This window comes from Typopeltis vanoorti, chromosome 9, assembly GCF_054136105.1.
Source record: "Typopeltis vanoorti isolate ZY-2024b chromosome 9, IOZ_Tvanoo_1.0, whole genome shotgun sequence".
NCBI lineage: Eukaryota > Metazoa > Arthropoda > Arachnida > Uropygi > Thelyphonidae > Typopeltis > Typopeltis vanoorti.
This window is the reverse complement of record NC_143557.1, coordinates 64549410-64572626: the sequence shown is the minus strand read 5'-3', so window position 1 is coordinate 64572626 and position 23217 is coordinate 64549410. Positions and strand designations below refer to the sequence as shown.

Sequence of the window (23217 nt, the reverse complement as noted above, 5' to 3'; positions counted from 1 at the left end):
TGAAAAATAAATAACATAAATAAAAACCCCTGCATAAAAGGAATAATTTAATTAATAAAATATTCTTGCATCCAGTATAAATTGAGTAAAATGTAAAGGTCTATTGTTTAGTTAAGATAACAAAAGAAAAGAATGTATTAAGATGTATTATGACTAAACAAGGAATTTGTATTAAATAAGTAGCTAACTAAGAATTAATATAGTAATGCGATTAAGAATGAAAGAGTTAAGTGCATAAGTATAAAAGAATGAGTCATGAAATACGCTATGTAAGAGGCTACAGATTAAGCATTAAGTAGAATTCTGAAAAAGGTTTGAAAGAGGATTAAGATAGAGGCTAACAAGAGAAATAACGGAATATCGCTTAGGGCCTATACCCAGATAGAAACTTCGTTACGAGTTGCCGATCAAAATGACGTATGGTGGCAAAATGCTACCCAATTGGTAGACAGACGGAAAACAAGTAGGAGGCGGGAAAAAGAAGTAAGAAAGGGCGCCGTTAGGAAAGCAGCTATAAAAGGGTAACTCCCCCCTCAAGGCTTTTTTCAAGGAGTAGGCTCTTTTGGTTTTTTTGGGGAAGACGTTTAGATAGTCAAGGAGGCTTGAGGCCTTTTTGCCTTTTGCCAGAGGAGAAGAAACGTTTGGATAGTCGCGGTGGTTTGAGTTTGGTTTTCTAGTGGATTTCACGGTGTTCCTGAGTGGAGAGATATGGCTTATATCCTCATGCCACAACAAGGAATCGAAGGTGAGCGGGAAAGCTATTCCCGTATTCCTATGTAGAAAGCGAAATATACCATAGAGTCATAGGAAGCTGTGAAAATATCGATGTCCTCGTTTCGGATAGTACAGCCGACCGCGCAGATGTTTATATAGCCTTGAATTGCAAGAAGTTATGCAAGCAAGTTCGTTCAGTAGAAGGTAAAGGCCCGTAAGTGAAGCTAAAGAAAGGTATTGTGAATTTTGTCTTATGTTAACTAGAAGTTGTTTGTGATAGGTACCATTGTCATAATACAGAACTGTTAAAGTGATTAGGGAGAAATTATATTAGGACTTTAGAATTTGATAGAGAGTGTTAAAAGTAAGCTAGCTAGTGTTGATGATTTGTGAATAATTAATTGTCCTAAGAATCTTGAGTGCCTACTATATTGTAAAAGGAAAGTTAATGACATAGTTGTGTGTTAATGAAGTAAATGGTTTTGTTAATATTGAGTTTGATTAGTGTGAATTGAGTAATCAAGTAGCCTGAGGAATTTGAATGCCTAGTGTGATGTGTAGAGAATCGGAATTGTTATAAGTTTGTGCTAGAGTAGTTAATGATTTTGTTAGTGTACTTGATCGAAGGTGAGCGGGAAAGCTATTCCCGTATTCCTATGTAGAAAGCGAAATATACCATAGAGTCATAGGAAGCTGTGAAAATATCGATGTCCTCGTTTCGGATAGTACAGCCGACCGCGCAGATGTTTATATAGCCTTGAATTGCAAGAAGTTATGCAAGCAAGTTCGTTCAGTAGAAGGTAAAGGCCCGTAAGTGAAGCTAAAGAAAGGTGTTGTGAATTTTGTCTTATGTTAACTAGAAGTTGTTTGTGATAGGTACCATTGTCATAATACAGAACTGTTAAAGTGATTAGGGAGAAATTATATTAGGACTTTAGAATTTGATAGAGAGTGTTAAAAGTAAGCTAGCTAGTGTTGATGATTTGTGAATAATTAATTGTCCTAAGAATCTTGAGTGCCTACTATATTGTAAAAGGAAAGTTAATGACATAGTTGTGTGTTAATGAAGTAAATGGTTTTGTTAATATTGAGTTTGATTAGTGTGAATTGAGTAATCAAGTAGCCTGAGGAATTTGAATGCCTAGTGTGATGTGTAGAGAATCGGAATTGTCATACGTTTGTGCTAGAGTAGTTAATGATTTTGTTAGTGTACTTGAAGTTGAATAATCTAATAGTGTGTGGTAATCTAATTTGTCCATGTTAAGTGATTTCATGTTTTGTATGAAATTTTGTGGCGGCATGATCATAGTAACTTTTGTCGAATCATAGCCCATCTACTTGTATCAAGCTAATTTTAGTGTGTAAGTAATTTAGTCGAGTATTTTGATATGTACCATGTTTAGAGAAATAATAAACCTTTTGTTTAATGATAAAAAAGTTGTCTGATATCGCTAATCCAATGCACTGCTTAGAAACATTCGAGCCTAATCACGCGGGGAATTAATGTTAAGAAACGGGAAGTTTAAGGAATTAATGTTGAGTAACATGAAATAGTGTCACGACTGCAATAGTTACACTTTCAGATATTTGAGTTCCTTTTCTCTGTTTATGTATAAAATATCTTAAACTAAATATCCCAAAGGGCGCAGTTAAAATACAAATACTAGGGATACTGTGGGGAACAATAACTCAGATATTAGTAGAAATTTTGGTGATGTCTTGAAAGTAGAAGTTAGAAGAATATAGACGAAGGCAATTTGTAAGACAAACAAAATCATAGGATAGAAAGGGACATAACACAAGTATTGATATATACTTCTATCAATACTTTGGAACTATACTTCACTTCTAGTTGCAACTTCTTTTGAAATTGCTTTGCATTCTTACTCTTTCTCTGTATTCTCTGAGAGCACATGCTGAATTACTTGCTAGGAACTTTTGTTATGCTTTTTTCTTCTTTTCTTTCCCTGAACTGTTTCTTTCCTGAGTCTGCTATGGAGTTCTGATTTTTCTTTCCTTGCAGACCACTTCACCATATGCCTGTGGCTGAATCATTGTTTTCTTTGGAATCTGCCAATGAATCTTCAAGGTTTGTTGGTTGTTATTTAATAAACTCTTTCATTTTAAAAAAAAATATTTGTATGATTTATTTATTTTTGTCTAATGTTCTCCTCTGAAAGCTGCTTCACTTTGATTCATATTAATGCTTTCTTTTTTTTTCTTTTCTTTTTAATGATATTAAATTTTATCCTGCTGAAAACTAAATGGTGATCACTTCCTAGCTCTCATCTTGAACCTGCATGAAGATATTGCTTTCAACAATAACGTAGCGAGTCTTTTCTCATTTCTTGTATCATCTCTCTGTGAATTTGTGCACACCTTTATGTTGGAACATGGTATTAATAATGACTAGTTCATGTCTTGAACAGAAATCCAGGAGATACATACCATTATTACTAGCTTTGCTCTTTTATCCAAATTTTCTCAAAACATTTATGTATGCCTGGTAATCATTTCCTACTCTGCTGTTTAGTTCTCTTATACATATTAGCGTTTTGTTTTTCTTTATATCAGTTGCCATAAGTTTCATTGTCCAATTTCCCATTTTAAAATGTTTCAATGGCACTGTACTTGAAATTACCTCTCACTCAAGAAGTTTAGTTTTGTATTTAGTGTTAAATATTTTAGCTACTTCTTTGTTGCCAAATTATAACATCTTATATTTATTATTTAGCAGAATATCATGTTTTAATCTTCTTTGTTTCTCTAATGCACTTATATCAGCATGGCTAGTTAGTTCTAAAAGTTCAACTTCTCTTTTATTAATACTTCTTATGTGGATGGCGCTCACGTTCAGTTTTGCTGATTCAGATTGTTCAGTAGCTGACTTTTGGCTGTTTAACCTGGTTCCCTGATGAAAACAAAGCATTTTTGTTTTGGTTTGAGTACAGAATACAGTTCTATCATCTAAGTCCTAAAGTGCCAGCCCATTGATGTTCATTAAGTATCCATGTGGATAACAATAATGGGGTGCACTACATGAAAGTGAGGATCGGACATCAGATCCCTGAAGCCTCGGTAGGTTTTTCTGCATTCCTTAGATGCTATATGAAGTCTCTAGTCATTTAACTTTCACCATTACTCCCCCCCCCCCCCACCCAATGTTATAAAAATGCATCAAATGTACCGTATTTTTCTGTGTATAAGATGAACCCTACTTTTTCGAACCCAAAATTAAGAAATCAATATTTTAAACATAAAACAGAACACATTTGATATTTTTTTTAAATATTCAAAGTATATTTAGTAATCAGGTAACATTTTTAAGATACATATTAAGAAATTATGCATCACTCTCAGTTCTGTGCATATCATTTTCTTTATCGTTTTTTATTTTCGGACATTTTTATGGGCTAGTGCTCAAAATATTGTTAATGCATTAACTTTCCCTGCCAATGAGGTGCAGACGTATGAATGCTTTCAGAATTCTGATTGTTTTTTTCTCCAGAATCAGCCGTTAATTGACGTCAATCGAACAGAGTTAACAAAGGCTAGCGATTGGTGGAAGCCTGTTCACAGATACAAGGTACTGGCAGTTTTGCCATGGCAACCGTGGGTCTTTCAACCAGTTACCCCTTGTATAAGACGACCCCCAATTTTTGGTCTAAAAATTTTAGAAAAAAGTATCATCTTATACACAGAAAAATATGGTAATTCCTGTTACACTTTTAAGTGGAGCTAAAAGTGTAATGACACTTATAGTGAATATGAAGTATAGTATCAGATTTGTATTCCTTACTTCAGAAACTATGAAATGATTTTTAGCTATTAACATTGAACAATATTTTAATTAAAAATTATAATTTCATGTAGCAGTGAGTCACTTTGCAATGCAAAAGAGTTGACACAGAAGCTAATGAACTGTTATTTTGATTAGATTATTGAGTATAGTTTTTGGAATTTGCATGTAAGATTTCTTTCAAATTTCTTATAAGTGTCTGTATTAAGTAATTTCATCATTTTGTAATCATAGTACTCAGTATCAAGAATAATGGTGACATTTCTGTTATCTGCTGGAAGAATTGCTATGTTGCTGTCTTTTAAATTTTTTAGGACTCAGTGAAATTTGTTCAGGAGAATAGTTTTTAATTCTGTTGTGAGATGATGACTTTATGATTTCATCCAAGAGTAGCTGATTATTGAATTTATATGAGATGTCTTCTTTTAAAGTTTAAATTTTCTGGTTAATTTTTTTCTTCTTGTGCAGAGTTGAAACTTGTAACTTTGGGAGTTTAACATACTTTTTACATGCTGCCACATGCCTGTTTCTATAATTTGCTGTAAGGAAGGAAGCCTTATGGTTATTTACTTGAGCTAGACTCTGTTTTGTATCATGTAAGCATTCGTTTATCAGTTTTCCCCCCTTAGCTCCGTAATATGTGGGTGGTCTGAAAAGTTCTCAGCCTCGACCATAAATGGCAACACTATTGGCAAGATTTTTTTTTCTTTCTAAGTTGGTACATCTGTCATAAGTATCGATGTGTAATTACAAGTTATTGTATCAAGTAGTTTTTTTTTATACAGCTGTTGGAAGACAAAGTGTTGTCTGTATCCCTTTGTTATAATTAGATTTTAATTATTTTGATAATTATCAATCATGCTGACTGCAACATTTTGTTATAAAGAGATTTGATTTCTGTTACCAATTGTTATAAAGAGGAGGATTATTTATTAATTTATTTATTATCAATCCTCATTTGTTATGAGATTTTCTCAATAACGATTATTTCTAATTTCTGAGTGTTTTTATTTATATGCACAAGGGTTAAATTACGATCGGTGCAATGACTTTTTACTATTTCTTTCAGAATCCAAAAAATCACTGACTAAATACAAAATATCCACATTTAATAAAACAAAAACAATATATACACTTCAAATAAAATTACACAACTAACTACAGAATTAACTGGATCCAAGGCCTTTTAAGATAAACTTACACTTTAGAGATCACCCATTCTTTGACTCATTCTATTACTGGTTTGTTTAACATATTCTTAATCATGCCCACTAGACTAAACACCTTGTTTACACAATAACAAAATGTTCATAGTCAGTTTCTTTGTTAAGACCTTTTTCCAGAGATATAAGATTCTCTTCTTCTTTTTCCATAGAATCCTTTCTCATCACCCTTCTTCTACTGCTTTATCTAAGCTGCTAAATTCAGTCTCCTTTTCCAGTAGAAATAACAGATAGATCCGGTGTCCTTAAGACAGATGAAATTTTCAATCAGCGTTTTCTCGAACATCACAACGTCAATCGCAATATTTTCTGTTATTTACCAATACTTATTTACAGTCTTAACTCCTCTACTTGCTCACAATTCTACGATTCCTTTTTCAGAATCTTCTATTAATATGCCCCAGACTGCCACATAAAAACTTAATTTCCCAAGAACAAAATTTTGCCTGCCTGCATTCTTAAACTTCCATTAGCTCTCTTGTTTTACCTCCGTTCTTCGATACTGAATGCTCTCTTGTTGTTTCTGTCACCTCGATACTGAACGCTCTCTCTGTCGGCTGTCAATCACCCATCAAACTTCTCGGCGAGCATGCGCATTCCATGAAAGTGGCAAACAAGAAGTTATGTATAATGGCTGACGTGTCATCTCCGTTAGCGTTATGAAAATGTCTTCACAAAACACAGTACTTAATAATTTTAAACCACAATAAAATTTCTGAAAGTAACACAACTATCCAAACCCAGTAAGTACATAATTTTTATTTAAATGCTTCACATTTCATTTTGACAAAATAACATCAATAATGTACACATCGCAAGTGCCGACAATACTTATTATGAAACCAAAACTAGTAATGCACTAACAGAAATAATTTTTAAAAATTTTCATAATTTTAAATTATGACTATTTTCCCCCTTGAAATTGAGTATTGTGCAGTTATAAAATTCTTTGTAAAAGAAGGTCAAACACCAAAAGAAATTCATTTGAAGTTCATAAAAATTTATGGGCACTCTCCTCCTTCATTTTCTACAATTAAGAAATGGGCTGTCGAGTTTAAATGTGGCCGTACCAGCCTTGAAGATGGTTCACGTGAAGGACGTCCAAAAAAGTGTGACAACACCAGAAATCATTGATCAGTGCACGATATGCTATTGGATGACCGGCCAGTCAAAGTGCGTGAAATTGCTGAGACTATAGGTATTTCAAAAGAATGTGTAGGATACATTTTACATGAAGAATTGCAAATGAAAAAGCTTTGTGCAAGATGTGTGCTGCACAGATCAAAGTCTCTGAACAGTGCTTGGAGCGTTTTAACAAGAATAAAACTGATTTTGTGTTGATTTATTACTATGGATGAGATTAGGATTCACCATTACCCACCAGAATCCAAACTGCAGTCAAAACAGTGGACAGAAGCTGGTTGTTCAGTGCCAAAGAAGACAAGGGTCATGGCATCGATGTTTGGGATGCCAAAGGCATTTTGTTTATTAATTATCTTGAAAAGGGTAAAACAATAACCGGGGAATATTATTCTGATCTTTTAACCAAACTAGTTGAAAAAATTTGTGATTAAAGACCCTGTTTGCAGAAGAAAGAAATTATCCTTCATTAGGACAATGCCCACAAAGTGTTTTGGAAATGGGAAAATTAAAGGGAATCTTCACTATGAATTGTTGGAACATCCACCCTATTCCCCAGATTTGGCTCCCTCTGACTTCTATTTCTTCCCAAAACTAAAAAACTTCCTCGCTGGTCAGCGGTTTTCTTTGAATCAAGAGGTGATTGCAGCTGTAGAGGGGTATTTTGCAGATCTTACTGAGAACCACTAGAGGGACAGAATAATGGTGCTGGAGCATCGCTGGATTAAATGTATTAGTCTTAAGATTATGTTGAAAAATAAAAATAATTTTGAAATTATAAATCTGTTTTTTCATTGTTAGGCCGAGAACTTTTCAGACCACCCACGTAGATACTTTTTTCCCCCTTAGCTCCATAATAGATACTTTTATACTGTTCAATTGGTTACTTCTTTAAATCTTCTAATAAACTTAAGAAAGATAATGCTAGATTTGCAATGTGCGAGAAAAGCTAACATGTTTATAATTAGTGAAATCCTTTGTAAGCTTTTGTTAATATCCAATGCTATGTGACCTCACCGTAGAAGCTAGTTATTTCTGGATGAAAGTATTCTTGGTTGTGAGATATGTATAAGATGAATTAAGTCAAAGGAAACAAAAAATAGAGTAAACTATTCTTATTTATTTTGAAAAGCACAGCTAGTTTCATTCTACTCTCAAGGACTTCATCTGGTGCAAATATATACAGAACAAAATGAAACAAAAGAAAACATTATAATAATTAGAATAGTTACAGAAGTGAGTGTCATTTAGTAAGTTATCTCCTACAACTGGAACACTTTAAGGCAGTCATCCTTATGTAAAGTTTGGTTCATGAATCATAGCTTGAGTGTTGTTTATATAATCTTTATAGTGTAAAACAGCTTTTATATAAGATTATAGTTTTGTTTGGAGTATATCCATTATCTAGAATAAATTGCATGAGCTTCTAGCCTGATTTGTCTAACTTCTGATACCTTTAGTAATCTTGATGTCTGAACATCCAATCAGTGATCTTCCATCTGCCCATAATATAAAAGATTTCAAGAACAAAGAATCTGGATTTCTCTTGCAGTGGATAAAGTTAATCTTTCAGGGTGCAGGAAAGATTCTGGCTTGCAAATCAGATGTCAACTAACTTTAGATTTTCAATGCATGAACTATTTCTTTAACAAGTCTTTGGTTTATGATATAGAGTTTTCTTTGGAAAATTGAGAATAAAGGTTATAGTTATTTAATACCTATGAGCTTGGATGTTATGGCCATTGGAAAGAAATATTGATTTAGTGTATTATAAGTTCCTTATAAAAGTGTTTCTGTGTTCTCTAAGGTATTGTGAACTTGCCAGAATTTTGGTAGTGCCTGACCTTTGAGAAGGATGACGATGTATGGTATATCAGTGTATCTTCTTATGTTAACTTTATGTATATCTAGACTGAAAATTGTTGAAGTGTTGTGGTCTTGGGAGAGGCAAATCCATCACAATTATTACCAAATTCCTGATATGTAGCCTCAAGGGATATACCAGATACATTATCATAGTTCTGCATGATAAAGTTTACATTATTATTATCGTCCTATCATTAATTTTTTTCTAAATTAATCTGTCACCTGCCAGAATGCCAGTATTGTTAGATGTTATATTTCAATCTTTTAAGGCACAGCTACATCAAACACTTATTTTGCCAACCCTTTCCTCTCCCAGTCCAAGTGACCATACTACCAGATATTAACTCTAATTGAGCATTATTGATCACCAACAATGTCATGTTCCTTCCTAATATCTTCGTTTCTAATATCATTCTACCACTGATGTCGTGTTCACTCCTCTTAATTTTTCTCAGAACTCTCATATCTATTTTCTCTCCAGTTCAAGTGCTTTATTTCCAATACCACCCTGATAGTTAAAACTGGATTTTACACTGCTCTGCTTAAGCTGGTTTAGTGTGTTTTGACTGATTTCATTCTTATTCCATTTATTCAGATTCCTTATCATACCAGCTAATTGTTGCTTATTTTCATATTTAGTTTGCTGGCTTCACTAATTTTTAGTCAAGATGGCAAAATAGGTTTTCCATTCAGGATGCGGTTGATGTTTTCAATATTCCTGCCTACTGTGATGGTCTTTTATATTGCTGATTTTCTTACCAAATTTGTTCATCTAATTCTTGATGTTTCCCATCCCATCAGATACTGTACAAAATATGATAGTACTACATGAAAAAAAAACACTTCATTACTAACTTCCTATCAACAATTTTTCTCCAAATTAATCTGTTATCTGTCAAGACTCAAATATTGTTAGATTTTATGTTTACATTTCAGGTACATCTTACTATATCCATTCCCTTAAGCCTTGGTCTTCTTCTGGGTCTTTTTCTTGTCACACTGACAAAAAACAAAACAAAAGAACTTTGGGATTCTTTCCTTTCACATACTGTTTAAGTGACCATACCACATGAGATTACCTCTACAACACATTCCTAAATGCTAACAACATCAACTTCTTTCATATCCTCATTTTTGCTATTATATTGCTATTGATGTCATCTACTTACGCCCTTAATCTTTCTTAGAACTCTCATATCTGTGGCTCCCATCTTCAATCAAGTGTTTCATTGTTAACCCAGCTCTCAATATAAATTTATTCAGTTGACTTCTTACCACACCAGCTTTGCTAATTATGTTGTCTGTTTCCATATTTAATTTGCCATATTCACTTAAAATCACACTTATATACTGAAATGTTTTACTTGTTCTATAGGTTCTCGATTCAGGATCTAGTTGATATTTTCGATGTTTCTGCTATTTTCAGTGTCTTTAGCTTTTTATTGCTGATTTTCATACCAAGTTTACTAGAGCAGTTATTCAACTTAAGGGAATCCTGCAGACTTGCATTGGGTTTAAGAGTTAAACATTATCTGCATAAAGTAAAGAGATGAGATTAATTACCTCCACTTTTGATGATCCATATAGATGATGAATAACAGTGGAAATAATGTGTATCCTTGTCTCACACCTGATTTAATAACAAACTGTAACTCCTTCAATTCTGACTGATGTTGAATTACAACTCAAATAAAGATTGTTTTGCCTGATATAATGGCCTATTTATATCATATAACTTAAGCATTTTCACCAGCTACAGTTATATGGTATGAAACCATATAGCTGTACCTGCTGAAAGCTATAGTTATACAGTTTCTCTTGGCACCTTGTCACCAGATCTACAAAACTTAAAAATACTAATTCTTATTATATTCCCATGATTACTCAACTGCATTTATCTTAAAGTGAAAAATCTAATCCTGACAACCTCCATTTGGCCTGAACCCAACTTGTTCTAGTTCTTCTCCAAGCTTTCCTTTCACAATTTTCTTATCCTTTTCTCAAGTATACTAGCATAAAATATTGCATAAATCTTACGAGGAACACTCAGTATAAAAATTCCTCTGCAATTCTCACATTCAGTTCTATTTCCTCTTTTATAGGTGGGCATTATGACACCTCTATTCCAATCATCTGAAATTCGACCTTCTGACTAAACTTTCCATCATTTTTCAGATTATTAAAACAGGTGTTCTCTGCCAGGTTGGCAGGAAAAACACCCAGAGGAAGACCAAAATATAGGTGTATTGATACAGTAAAAATTGCCTTAGAAGATCAAGTGCCTTAGATCTGAAATATAAGATCTGATAATGTTATTGACAGATAATAGATTGATTTGGAAGAAAATTGTTGACAGGAAGTTAATGATGTAAGTTCTTCATGTAGTACTATCATAATATCCTGTACATCCCTTGAGGGTATATGTCAGGAATTTGATGATGATCAAACGTTCTGTTTTAAGCAATGTAGCCACTAGATGTGGTAATTCAAAGAGGTGAAAAGTGTAATGAAGTAAAGGGAGGTTATGTTGAAAAGCAACACAGTGGTTTTCTTTCTATCCCCCTTAAAATTTAGTCCGGCTGGAAACTTATGGAACCACCCTCATATATAAATATTCTACAAGTAATTCTGTTACATCAATGACATTTAATGTTATAAAAATCAGGTGGATATCAGATCCAGCATTATTTCAAAGCCAAATGTAGAAACTCTGAAAGTTTCGTAAAAATAAGTTGACCAGAGAGCTTATGGAAATACATCCACTGACATTTACGAGTTGCCCTAGTGCAGACCACTTTAGAAAACATGCATGCTGCTCAGGTGTCCGTATATTCGCTTTCTGATTTGGTCCATTTTTTTAAGGTTTCACTGGTCTGACAGCTGTTTCAAACTGGTAGGTTCTCATCACAGAAACCTTAAGAGAGCAAAAACTCCCTTTCAACACTAAGGAACTTGAAACATCGGAGAGGTGTATTTTATTTTCTATAGTTTCTGCCTAGTCTCTGATGAGAACCAACCAGTTCGAAACAGCTGTCAGGCCAGTGAAACCTTAAAAAATGGACCAAATTAGAAAGCAAATATATGGACACCTGGGTAGTGTGCATATTTTCTAAAGTAGTCTGCACCAGGGCGACTTGTAAAAGCTGAATTATTTTTACGAAACTTTCATAATTTCTACATTCGGCTTTGAAATAATACTGGATCTAATATCCACTTGATTTTTATAATTTTTGCATCGCCAAACTGAAGCCTTATGGCTCTTTATTTTAGTAAATGACGTTTAATAGTTAAGTAAATCTGTCATGAAATCAGCACAACCTGAATAGTCACAATGTGTTTTAAAAAGTAGGTATATATACGAGTATGTATTAGAAAAATAGAAATCCATGAAGGTTTTATTGCTTTTGTATCATTTTAGCCTCCTAAAGATATGCAGGAATGATATAATTATTCCTATAATTCATCTAACTAGACATGTATTAAATTAATCATTTGCAAATATAGAAATTTTGAATCTAATACAATATAATACAATCAAGATAACAAGATTCTTAAGTATTAAAGAGCAGAATGTCATATTTTAACAATCTTCTACAGAAAAAATTAAAAAATGACACTTTCCTGAAAAACTTCCAGGAAAGTTCTTATATCTGTCTAAGTATTTTAACTGAATCCAATTAAAAAATCAGTTTTGGCATGAAGTTTTCATTTTGTTATAATGCTTTGCACATAACTATTATGTAGTGCAATTTAAAAGAAATATGGGACCACATTGAAAAAGGTGAACATTTAAGGCTGGTGATGCACAGAATGTAAATATTGCTGCTATAAAAGCATATCTTTCCTAGTGGGAGAAGTACCAGTTGGCCCCTGAGGTGGTAGATGACTTAAATTATTCTTCTTTCTCATCCATCAGATCAGTTGAGTCCCTATGTACAATATTCACCATCTGGTTCTATTCCTGGCCATTTCTGTCATCCCTGAAACTTGGCCTTTCCTTCAGGGACTGTAGCCAAGACGCTCACCAAATTTATTTATTATCTATCCTGAAGAAATATGAAAATCCATAGATGAAAAACCAGGTCTACAAATAAATGGCATGAATATCAACTACATCGATATTCATTATTTTTTCATTAATCTTTGTAGAAAATGGTAGTGTATTCCTTTATAAGTTTTGCATTCTTTTTTAATTTCATTTATATGAAGGAATAGTAATCCCTCCTTTATCAGATACCATCATCTCCTTCATGAATATGTCACACATCTATTTTAATCTTACATCAACAGCAGTCCAGCTCACTTATTAGACATCTTAACATCTCATAGTTTTATTCTCTCTGTCTGTCTGTTCAACTCAGGCATGTTTTCATCTGTATATAGTAGATTTCTAAAACGATGTTATTAGACTTCCTGATCTCCTCTTTGCTAGTCACCAAGTTATTCTCTTCATTCAGTGATAATATTAAAAGAAAATTTCATTAATACCTTCTTTCTGAATTTAGAGGCTTGAAGATGTTGAATTTCCTGGACCTACAGAACTTCAGTCAGTTGTATGGCCTTCTATATTTCGAATGTCTAATGTTTCTGTAATTGCTCCTCCAAATTCAGGTAAAACATTAGCATGCCTTTTACCAGTGCTGTCTCATATCCTTCAGCCCATTTTATATGAAAAACTGCCAGTTGACAGTGGGGTAAGTAGCTCCAGTTAATGATTATTCTTTCATTATTTTACAAGTTTAAGAATTTACATTTGAATTTAATGAATTATTAATAAAATACTTATTCCATTAAAATGTGATCTGAAATAGAACTTGACATGTTCATTCCTGAGGGGAAATCGAAATTTCTTTATTGGAAAAAATTGTTTTTCACTTAGCAAATGATAAGCTTACCTTGTGCCACATAGTTACAAATTCTGCCCTGGTATGAATGCATGTATGTAAGCCTTTTTTATGGTTAAATTTATAGTGTATATTAGGCATCACAAAAATATATATATATATTTTTTTTGTTTTTTGTGTTTCAATAAGGAATTATCGTGAGTAGGCATATTTAAATAATTATAATACTGTACTGGAATTAACTCACGTAAAATATTATTTATTAGTATAATTTTCGCGTGAGTATCACAGGCATCTTCAGTACAAAGCTGATAGAACAATAACTGACAATTCCAAAAGGTACCACCTGAGTAGCTAATGTAAGATAACTAATAACACGCGCGCGCGCGCACACACACACACACACACACACACACAATAAAAAAAAGTTAGTACTTTTTATATCAGCTAATCTTTCCTATCTCCCTCAAAGGGGGTAGACGTAGACCATCAGATCTGTTTAAGTTAGTAGAGTGAAGTAAAGTTTCACATGTTTCTTTATAAAACTGTTCAATGAGGAACTGACTTTTGTGATGGACTCTTGTCTTGTTCCAGTGAACTCTATGTCTAGTGTTGATGGCATGCTCTGCAAGTCCAGACTGTTTAGGTTCAAGGTATTCAATATAAGACTTGTGTTCTTCTAGCAAAATAAAAGCAGATCTTCCTGTCTGTCCAAAATAAGATAACCCACAAGATCAAGGAATCTGGTAGACCTGGATGATTGAGATGTGGAAACTTGTCCCAGTACAACAGTGTGGCAGTTTGATCCATTTCCACATGCACCATACCTTGCTTCACCTCTGGTTCCACAGTCGGAAACTAACAAGAGTTCCCATGATGATAGCCAGGCATTGCAAACAATGCTTCACGTGGCCCAAGGAATGTCATCAATGGACCCTCGACAGATGGAAGAATGTTGTCTATAGTGATGAATCCTGTTTCTTGCTGTACCATGCTGATTGTCTGGTTCACATTTTGCATGAAGCCCCATCCCCTGGTTGCACAGTTGGAGTTCAACAGGCCAGTGGAGATGGTGTTATGGTCTGGAGAACTTTTTCCTGGCATGCGCTAGGTTTGTTGGTTATATTCCACAAATACTGAATGATGAATGCTACAGGGATCTGTTAGCTGACCATATCCATCCATATCTGCAGGAGGTATACCCAAACCACAGTACCATGTTTCAACAGGACAAATGCACCTTGTCATTGAGCTTGTACAACTACTTAGTTGTTTGGAGGAGCATGACAACGAATTTGCCTTAGCCCCCAAACTTCTCTGACTGTAACCCAATTGAACATGTGTGGAATATGCTAAAACGGGGTGTGAGAACTGCTGATCCTTCTTCATGGAATGAGTATGAACTGATAGAGTTGCTGCAGCAGACATGGGTCGAGTTATGCATGGAGGATGTGCGACACCTTGTGGAATCTGTTCCTTCCTAGGCATTTGCATGCTGTGATTGCACAGAGAGGTGGTCCAATACATTATTGGGAGGGGGGGATGCTCTAATGCAGAGCTAACTCAGTGTAAATATCATATAAAAATTAATACAAAAATTTATAATGCAACAACTATATAGAGACTTGCTAATATGAAAAATAATTGGCCAAATGCATTTTTCAGTAAGCTACTTAGTAATAGATTGAGAATTCTATTAATTAGAAGAAATTGTTTTTCTTCACACACACACACTCACTCACTCACTCCCTCCCTCCCTCCCTCCAGCAGTGTTCAGATTAAAAAATCAAGGAATATTTCTCTTTTCTTTTTAATATAAAACTTCACAAACTTTTTCAGTCAAGCATTACCAAAAACATGTCAGCAACAAATTAAATTCTTTCCCAGTATTTGGAAGTTTCATTTCAACAGATATCTCATTTGTCATTCAAGTTCCTTAGATGTACCTTTTACTCTTCAGTACATATCATTCTATCTTTCATTCCAAAAGGAAATTTCTTAGATTTGTAGGAAATTTCTTACATTTGTAGCTGAGAATGAATGTGAAAGAATAACTTTCATCAGTGTAGTGGTATGCAGGCAGCAGATGTAGAAAAGATTGTTCAACTAATGAGTGTCCAGTTTGCTAAAAGCTATCGACCTGCTATATACAACATAGAGCTCAGTACCAGCTATACACTTGAAAGGAAACTAGAGGAGTTTCTGGATCTGTTGCATAAACAGAACAAGAATTTGGCAATAGGGACTGATGGGATATCAGCACTTATGCTAAAGAATGCTCAGCCAAACTTGCTAGGCCCTTGACATGTTTGTATAATTTGAGTCTTACCTCAGGAAAGATCCCACAGGAATGGAAAGAATGTATGATAATTCCACTGCACATGGGCAGTACAAGGACTGATGTGTCTAACTTTTGGCTTATCAGTATCTCTGAAGTAGTAGTGGTGAAGATTTTGGAAAAGTTGGTAAGAGATCATATACAGAAGTTGGTTGACAGAAATCTATAATTTGCAATGAACAGCAAGGGTATATTAAGGGATAGTCATGTTTGAGTAACTTGGTTACATTTTATAATAATGTCCTTCAGTTAGACAAGGGGAATGGATAATACTCATAATATTTTTGGACTTTGCTCAAGTTTATGACAGAATATTTCAGTTTCTTTCAGCATGGAAGGCTGTTGCATAAGTTCGAGAATCTGTTGATCTCCAGGATTATATTATATTATAAATATATTTATAATATAATATAATATTTATAATATAATCTGCAGGATTATATTATAAATTACTAGTGTGTGATAAGAGGATGGATGAGTGACAGATATCAAGAAGTGGTGTATGGGGGATGCCAGTCTACAAGATTCAAGGTGTTGTATCCAGAGATCAATCCTTTGACCAGTGTTATTCACTCTTTACTGTAATCTTCAGTCTTTACATTAATGACATTGGGAAGGATTTAACAGTGACATACATCTATTTGCTGATGATTCAAAGATGATGAGTAGGATAATCAGGAATGCAAAAATTAGCAGAATGATTTGAATGAGCTGGAAATATGGACATGTGAAAATGACTGTCACTTCAGTGGTAGGTATTGTATAGTGCACTTATATTCTGCTTTGCTATATAAGATATCCAGCAATGTATTTTATTGGCAGGATAATGCTAGAAGAAACTTACCAGGCCATATTTGCCCAAAATTAAAGGAATATGAGTTTATCTGTTGAAATAATGAATATAGTGTTCTTAGGAATTCAATTCTTGATGACTAGCAATAGAAGAATGCATGTGGTTATGTGATAGTGGAAATATAATGACGAGAAAAAAGTGTATAAAAAAAAGAACTCACAAAAATTTCTTATTGAATCCTGAATTAAGCAGTTACCCTGTTCTAGTTTCTGTTCAGTGCATTTTATTGAACATTTGTCCGAAGACTGTCTACTACATTGTTTACTGCTAGGTGATAGACCACAACAGGCCGATATATTATTGGGCTGCACATCTTAAGTTTCTACTTTCCTGATGTCTTTCAGATTTGACATCAAACCATCTTCCTGTACTTCTTTCAATTCTAACTTCTAGTAGCAAGGCTTATACGTTGGTCATACATAACTGGTAATTAGTTTACGGAATTAACAACGCATATAAAGTATATTAATTAAAGATAACTTTAATAAATAACTTCCATATTTCGGCAACATCACATTGCCATCTTCAGGAACATAAAGATATGGTATGTGCACGCAGGCAAATAACAAAAGCAAATGAGGAAGAAAGCAAGAAACTAATATTGCTCCTAAAGTCCTAATGGTGCCCTCTGGTGGGCTGATTTGGTTGACTTGGCAGTTGGGCTGAAGTTCTCAAAATGTAAGTCTTCCAAATTTTGGGTAGTTTCATGCACCCAAATTTGTTGAGGTTAGGAACGTTTTTTAGAGCTGCTGAAGATTCCTTGAATAATCTCTCGTATTTAAACTTGCTGCGGTGTATTATTTTTTGTTTTCTTCCAGCGAATTCTATGATGGGTATCTAAGGCATGGTCTGCCAGCCCAGAGCGGCTGTACTGGTGAAACCGGATGTAGTCTTTGTGTTCTGAAATCCTGATATTTGTTGTTCTGCCTGTTTCGCCAAAGTAGGACAATTTGCAGCTGCTAGGGATCTGGTATACACCAGGTAGGTCTATGGGAAGTGGTTGGTCTTTGGTAGAGCGGATAAGGGATGCCAACTTTTTATATGGTCTGTAACAGGAAGTAAGGTCATATTTTCTGAGGATATTGGTTATTTTCTCAGAGGTGCCCTGGATGTAGGGGATGGTGATAGATTTGGTGTAATCTTTATTGTAGAGGGGGATTGTGGTTTACTGGTTTGAGTATTTTTTGGATTTTTTTGGGGTTATAGCTGTTGGCTAAGAAAGTGCTATGGATGTGGTTTAGTTCAGTAGTTAAGGCCTTGTCATCTGAGCAGATTAATTTTGCCCTGCTATATAGTGTTTTTATAACCCCATATTGTTGTGGGGGGGGGGGGAATTGCTGGTGAATGTATCTGCCAGTATGGGTGGGTTTTCTGTAAACAGAGAAAACCAAAGATCCATCAAGCTGGTGGGTGATTAAAATGTCTAGGAAGGGGAGGGTGTTGTTTTCCTCTTTTTCTAAGGTGAACTGGACTCTGAGGTGTTGGTTGTTTAAGTGTGTTAGAAAGAAGTGGAGTGAGTCTGAGCCATGTGGCCAAATAGCGAAATGCTATTTGGTAACGAAGCCAAATAGTGGGTTTTTGTGGGGCGGAGTTTAAGGCTTTCTCTTCAAAGGTCTCCATAAAGAAATTGGCCAAGGGTGGGGAAAGTGGTGAACCCATGGCTGTCCCCTCTATCTGTTTGTAGAACTTTCCTTGCCAAACGAAATAGCCTGAGTTCATTGTGAACTGAAATAGGGCTGAGATATCGGGAGGAAACTTGGCTTGGATGAGCGAGTGAGAGGTTTTCTACACTGGCTTTAAAGTGGGCTGAGTTTTTTTATGTATGATGGTGTGTTGCCAGTATAGTGTGTGAGCGTTTTGGCTAAATGTTTGGCTAATTTATATGTGGAGGGAATCAATGCCATCCACTATGGGACGTAATGGCACATTTTGTTTATGTATTTTTGGGAGTCCATATAATCGGGGGGAGGGGGGGGTCTAGAGTTATAAGGTTTTAGTTTGTTAGTGACTTCCACAGGCCAAGAAGTGACTTTCTTAAGGAGTCTGTGGAGAGTTCTAATCTGAGAGCTGGTAGGATTATATTCAATAGGGAGGTAAGTAGTACGGTCTAGTACTAAAGCATTAAGCTTACCTTTGTATTCCTTTTGATTTAGCACCACAGTGGCGTTTCCCTTATCCGCTTTGGTGATTATTATTTTTTTTGTTATTCTTCATTTCTTGTAGGGCTGCATATTCGTCTTTGGATGGGTTGGTTTTTGGAGGTTTGGCTTTAGTGAGAACACTGACTACATCCAGTCTGACGTTGTTGGCGATATGGTTAGGCAGGTTGCGAATCCCACTTTCTATTTGAATCATGATATCTTCGGCAGGTATTCTTTTAGGAGCTAGGGCGAAATTGTGACCACGTGCAAGTGTGGTGAGTGCCTCAGGCTTTAAAACTACGGACGAGAGGTTGACTACCGTGTTGAGTGGCGACTGTGGTAAGGAAGTAGAATTCTTTGTCAGGTTTTCGTATTTTATCAAGTGCCGACTTTGTATTTTTTCGAACTCTTTTCTTGCTGATGCACATATGAGACGTCATAAAGTATCGTCCAAAGATCATGGCCGAGTGTATTCGCTCACACACTATACTGGCAACACACCATCATACATAAAAAAACTCAGCCCACTTTAAAGCCAGTGTAGAAAACCCCTCACTCCAACACACTGACATGATGGTCAGTTTTGACGTCTCCTCCCTATTCACTAATGTCCCACTCAAAGAAACCCTAGAGCTCATCCAAGCCAAGTTTCCTCCCGATATCTCAGCCCTATTTCAGTTCACAATGAACTCAGGCTATTTCGTTTGGCAAGGAAAGTTCTACAAACAGATAGAGGGGACAGCCATGGGTTCACCACTTTCCCCACCCTTGGCCAATTTCTTTATGGAGACCTTTGAAGAGAAAGCCTTAAACTCCGCCCCACAAAAACCCACTATTTGGCTTCGTTACGTGGATGATGTGTTCGCTATTTGGCCACATGGCTCAGACTCACTCCACTCCTTCCTAACACACTTAAACAACCAACACCCCAGAGTCCAGTTCGCCTTAGAAAAAGAGGAAAACAACACCCTCCCCTTCCTAGACACTTTAATCACCTGCCAGCTTGATGGATCTTTGGTTTTCTCTGTTTACAGAAAACCCACCCATACTGGCAGATACATTCACCAGCAAACCCCCCCCCCCCCCGCAACAATATGGGGTTATAAAAACACTATATAACAGGGCAAAATTCATCTGCTCAGATGACAAGGCTTTAACTACTGAACTAAACCACATCCACGACACTTTCTTAGCCAATGGCTATAACCCCCAAAAAATCCAAAAAATACTCAGACCAGTAAACCACAACCCCCCTCTACAATAAAGATTACACCAAATCTATCACCATCCCCTACATCCAGGGCACCTCTGAGAAAATAACCAATATCCTCAGAAAATATGACCTTACTTCCTGTTACAGACCATATAAAAAGTTGGCATCCCTTATCCGCTCTACCAAAGACCAACCACTTCCCCTAGACCTACCTGGTGTATACCAGGTCCCTTGCAGCTGCAAATTGTCCTACTTTGGCGAAACAGGCAGAACAACAAATATCAGGATTTCAGAACACAAAGACTACATGCGGTTTCACCAGTACAGCCGCTCTGGGCTGGCAGACCATGCTTTAGATACCCACCATAGAATTCGCTGGAAGAAAACAAAAATAATACACTGCAGCAAGTTTAAATACGAGAGATTATTCAAGGAATCTTCAGCAGCTCTAAAAAACGTTCCTAACCTCAACAAATTTGGGTGCATGAAACTACCCAAAATTTGGGAGACTTACATTTTGAGAACTTCAGCCCAACTGCCAAGTCAACCAAATCAGCCCACCAGAGGGCACCATTAGGACTTTAGGAGCAATATTAGTTTCTTGCTTTCTTCCTCATTTGCTTTTGTTATTTGCCTGCGTGCACATACCATATCTTTATGTTCCTGAAGATGGCAATGTGATGTTGCCGAAATATAGAAGTTATTTATTAAAGTTATCTTTAATTAATATACTTTATATGCGTTGTTAATTCCGTATTCAATTCTAATAACTCAAATACAGACTATGTATTGCTTGATAAAATGTCCCATTAACACCATATAACTGTATCGTTTTGAACAGTTTTTCTCTTGGCACCATGTCATATGCTTTTTCTAGATCTACAAAACTTAAATATGGATCCTTGTTATATTTCCATGCTTTCTCAACTGTATATGTCTAAAAGAAAAAATCTGAGCCTTAACACCTCAGTTTGATCTGAATCCGGCTTGCTCTTTGCCAAGCTTCTCTTCTACAATTTTTCTCAGCCATTTCTCAAGTATACTTGCACATAAACCTTACTGGGAACACTCATCAGGGAAATTCCTCTGTAATTCTCAGATTCAGTTTTATTTCCCTTTTTATAGATGGGAACTCTGAGAGTCCTACTCATCATCTGGAATTTGATCTACCCCTGGCCATGACTTCTGAATTCTGCAATGTAGCCTCTAAAAGTCTGTATTTGAGCATTTCTGGTTGAAAATCATCAACTCCAGCAGCCTTCCCACATTAATGGTTTTTCTACTTCGAGTATTGATGAGCAAACACTCATCAAATATTAATGAGTGTTTGCTACCATCATTCTGTCACCGTTTGCCAAATGAAACAGGCAGTGATGAAAAACTTAATTAACCTATATTCTCTAACACCCTTTCAGAAGTTTATAGGCCTCTATCTTATCACCTCGCTTTCTCCTGTTTACCAGTGTCAGTGGTCTGTGCACTCCCAATCTGTTTTCATAATCTTCATTCCATGAGACTAGTATCATCTTTTTAACTTGTCTTTGCAGTTTTTCTACAGTTCCTTTATTCCCTTAAAAACCAGGAGAGAAAATCTGTGCATGCTAGTCTAGATGCAGTATATGAAGATCTTGTAAAGAAGACATATGTCTTCCTTATTCTTGCATATCAGTGTTTGTTCAGTATCACAATTACCCTCGGAGTTGTTTTTGCTGTGTGACCTTTGAACTTCAAATTCCTATTCATCATAACTCCAAAGATTCATTACCTCATCAGTTTCTCATAGCATAAATCCACCTGAAGTAATTATGCCATTTGATATCTCATCATGCCAAAGTCCATAACTTTCATAATCATCTGATGCATTTACTACATATGACCCCGATCGCCATGTGTCACTAATGCCAACATCTTAAGCCACAACACTTTCCCCAAAGGAACAAAGAAAATGCCATTTGTTACTAATGTGTCTGGCATTTTTGTATAGACAGCGAAAGTTGGTCGATTGGTAGAGCCTCTGCTACTAATGGCTCGCAAAAAGTTAAGCAGGTTTGAGCGCGGTTAGTAGGTTAGAAGGGGTCATCGTTCAATGGTGTTGGCACATTCTCCCTCGATGAGTCTTTGGACTCCCTGGAGGTGTCACATAATAATAATAATAATAAGTTATCTCCTGGCTTTTTTTGACTAGTTACATCTGCAGTCTGCTTAGTCCAATTGGGCAACTTTCTATTTCCTATTCTCCCACTGCATTATTCATGAATATGACAACACACACATGTGCAACCAAGCAGTAGATTTTGTAGCTTGAATGATGGATTAAGAGTTACACTTATTGGATTGTGGCATAGAGTGCCTTCTGGAAGTGAGTCCTTAGATTCCATGGAGATATTAATTAATAACAATGTTAGGTGACTGTGGTGCTCCACTCTGGTTGACACCTGTGAACCAGCACATATTTTTTATTATGATTGTGTGATTTAAGCAAGTGCTGAATCCAGTTTGCTCAGCTAAGTCCCAAATTTCCAGCTTATATCTCTTCATTCATTATCCAGATAAATGCTTACTAGAATGGTGAATTGTATCATGGGAAGGTGAAGACTGGATATTTAGTTGGAATCCTCAATCAATTTCCACATTCCTTACAGGCTATGTAGAATTCTTCTGCCAGTTATGTAGATTTGACCTTTCGGCAATTCCAACATAGTATCTATAAATTTTATTTTATTATTCCCTAAAGAAAGAGCCATAAGGCTTCATTTCGGTGATTTTAAAATTACATCGGCAAAATGAAGCCTTACGGCTCTTCTTTTATGCACTAATCGAGAGTTCACTTATGAAAAATACATTTCTCTGACATTTCAATTTCCTTAGTATTGAATGAGATTTTTCGCTCTCTGAAGGTTTTTCTACCTGGTCTCTAAAGAGAACTAACCATTCGGAACAGCTGTTAGGAGAGTTCACTTATGAAAAATACATTTCTCTGACATTTCAATTTCGCTTAGTATTGAATGAGATTTTTCGCTCTCTGAAGGTTTTTCTACCTGGTCTCTAAAGAGAACTAACCATTCTGAACAGCTGTTAGGCAGTGA

The 23217-nt window shown here is 35.5% G+C and overlaps 1 protein-coding gene across 1 annotated transcript in view; it reads left to right on the top strand.

Annotated features, from left to right (window-relative positions):
* Positions 1-23217, top strand: part of LOC150103097 (putative ATP-dependent RNA helicase TDRD12) — a 623943-nt gene that overhangs the window by 241514 nt on the left and 359212 nt on the right. Inside the window, exon 11 of the mRNA XM_090397898.1 lies at positions 13248-13436. Within this exon, the coding sequence (XP_090254024.1) occupies positions 13248-13436 (189 nt within the window). The remainder of the gene's footprint in view (positions 1-13247; positions 13437-23217) is intronic.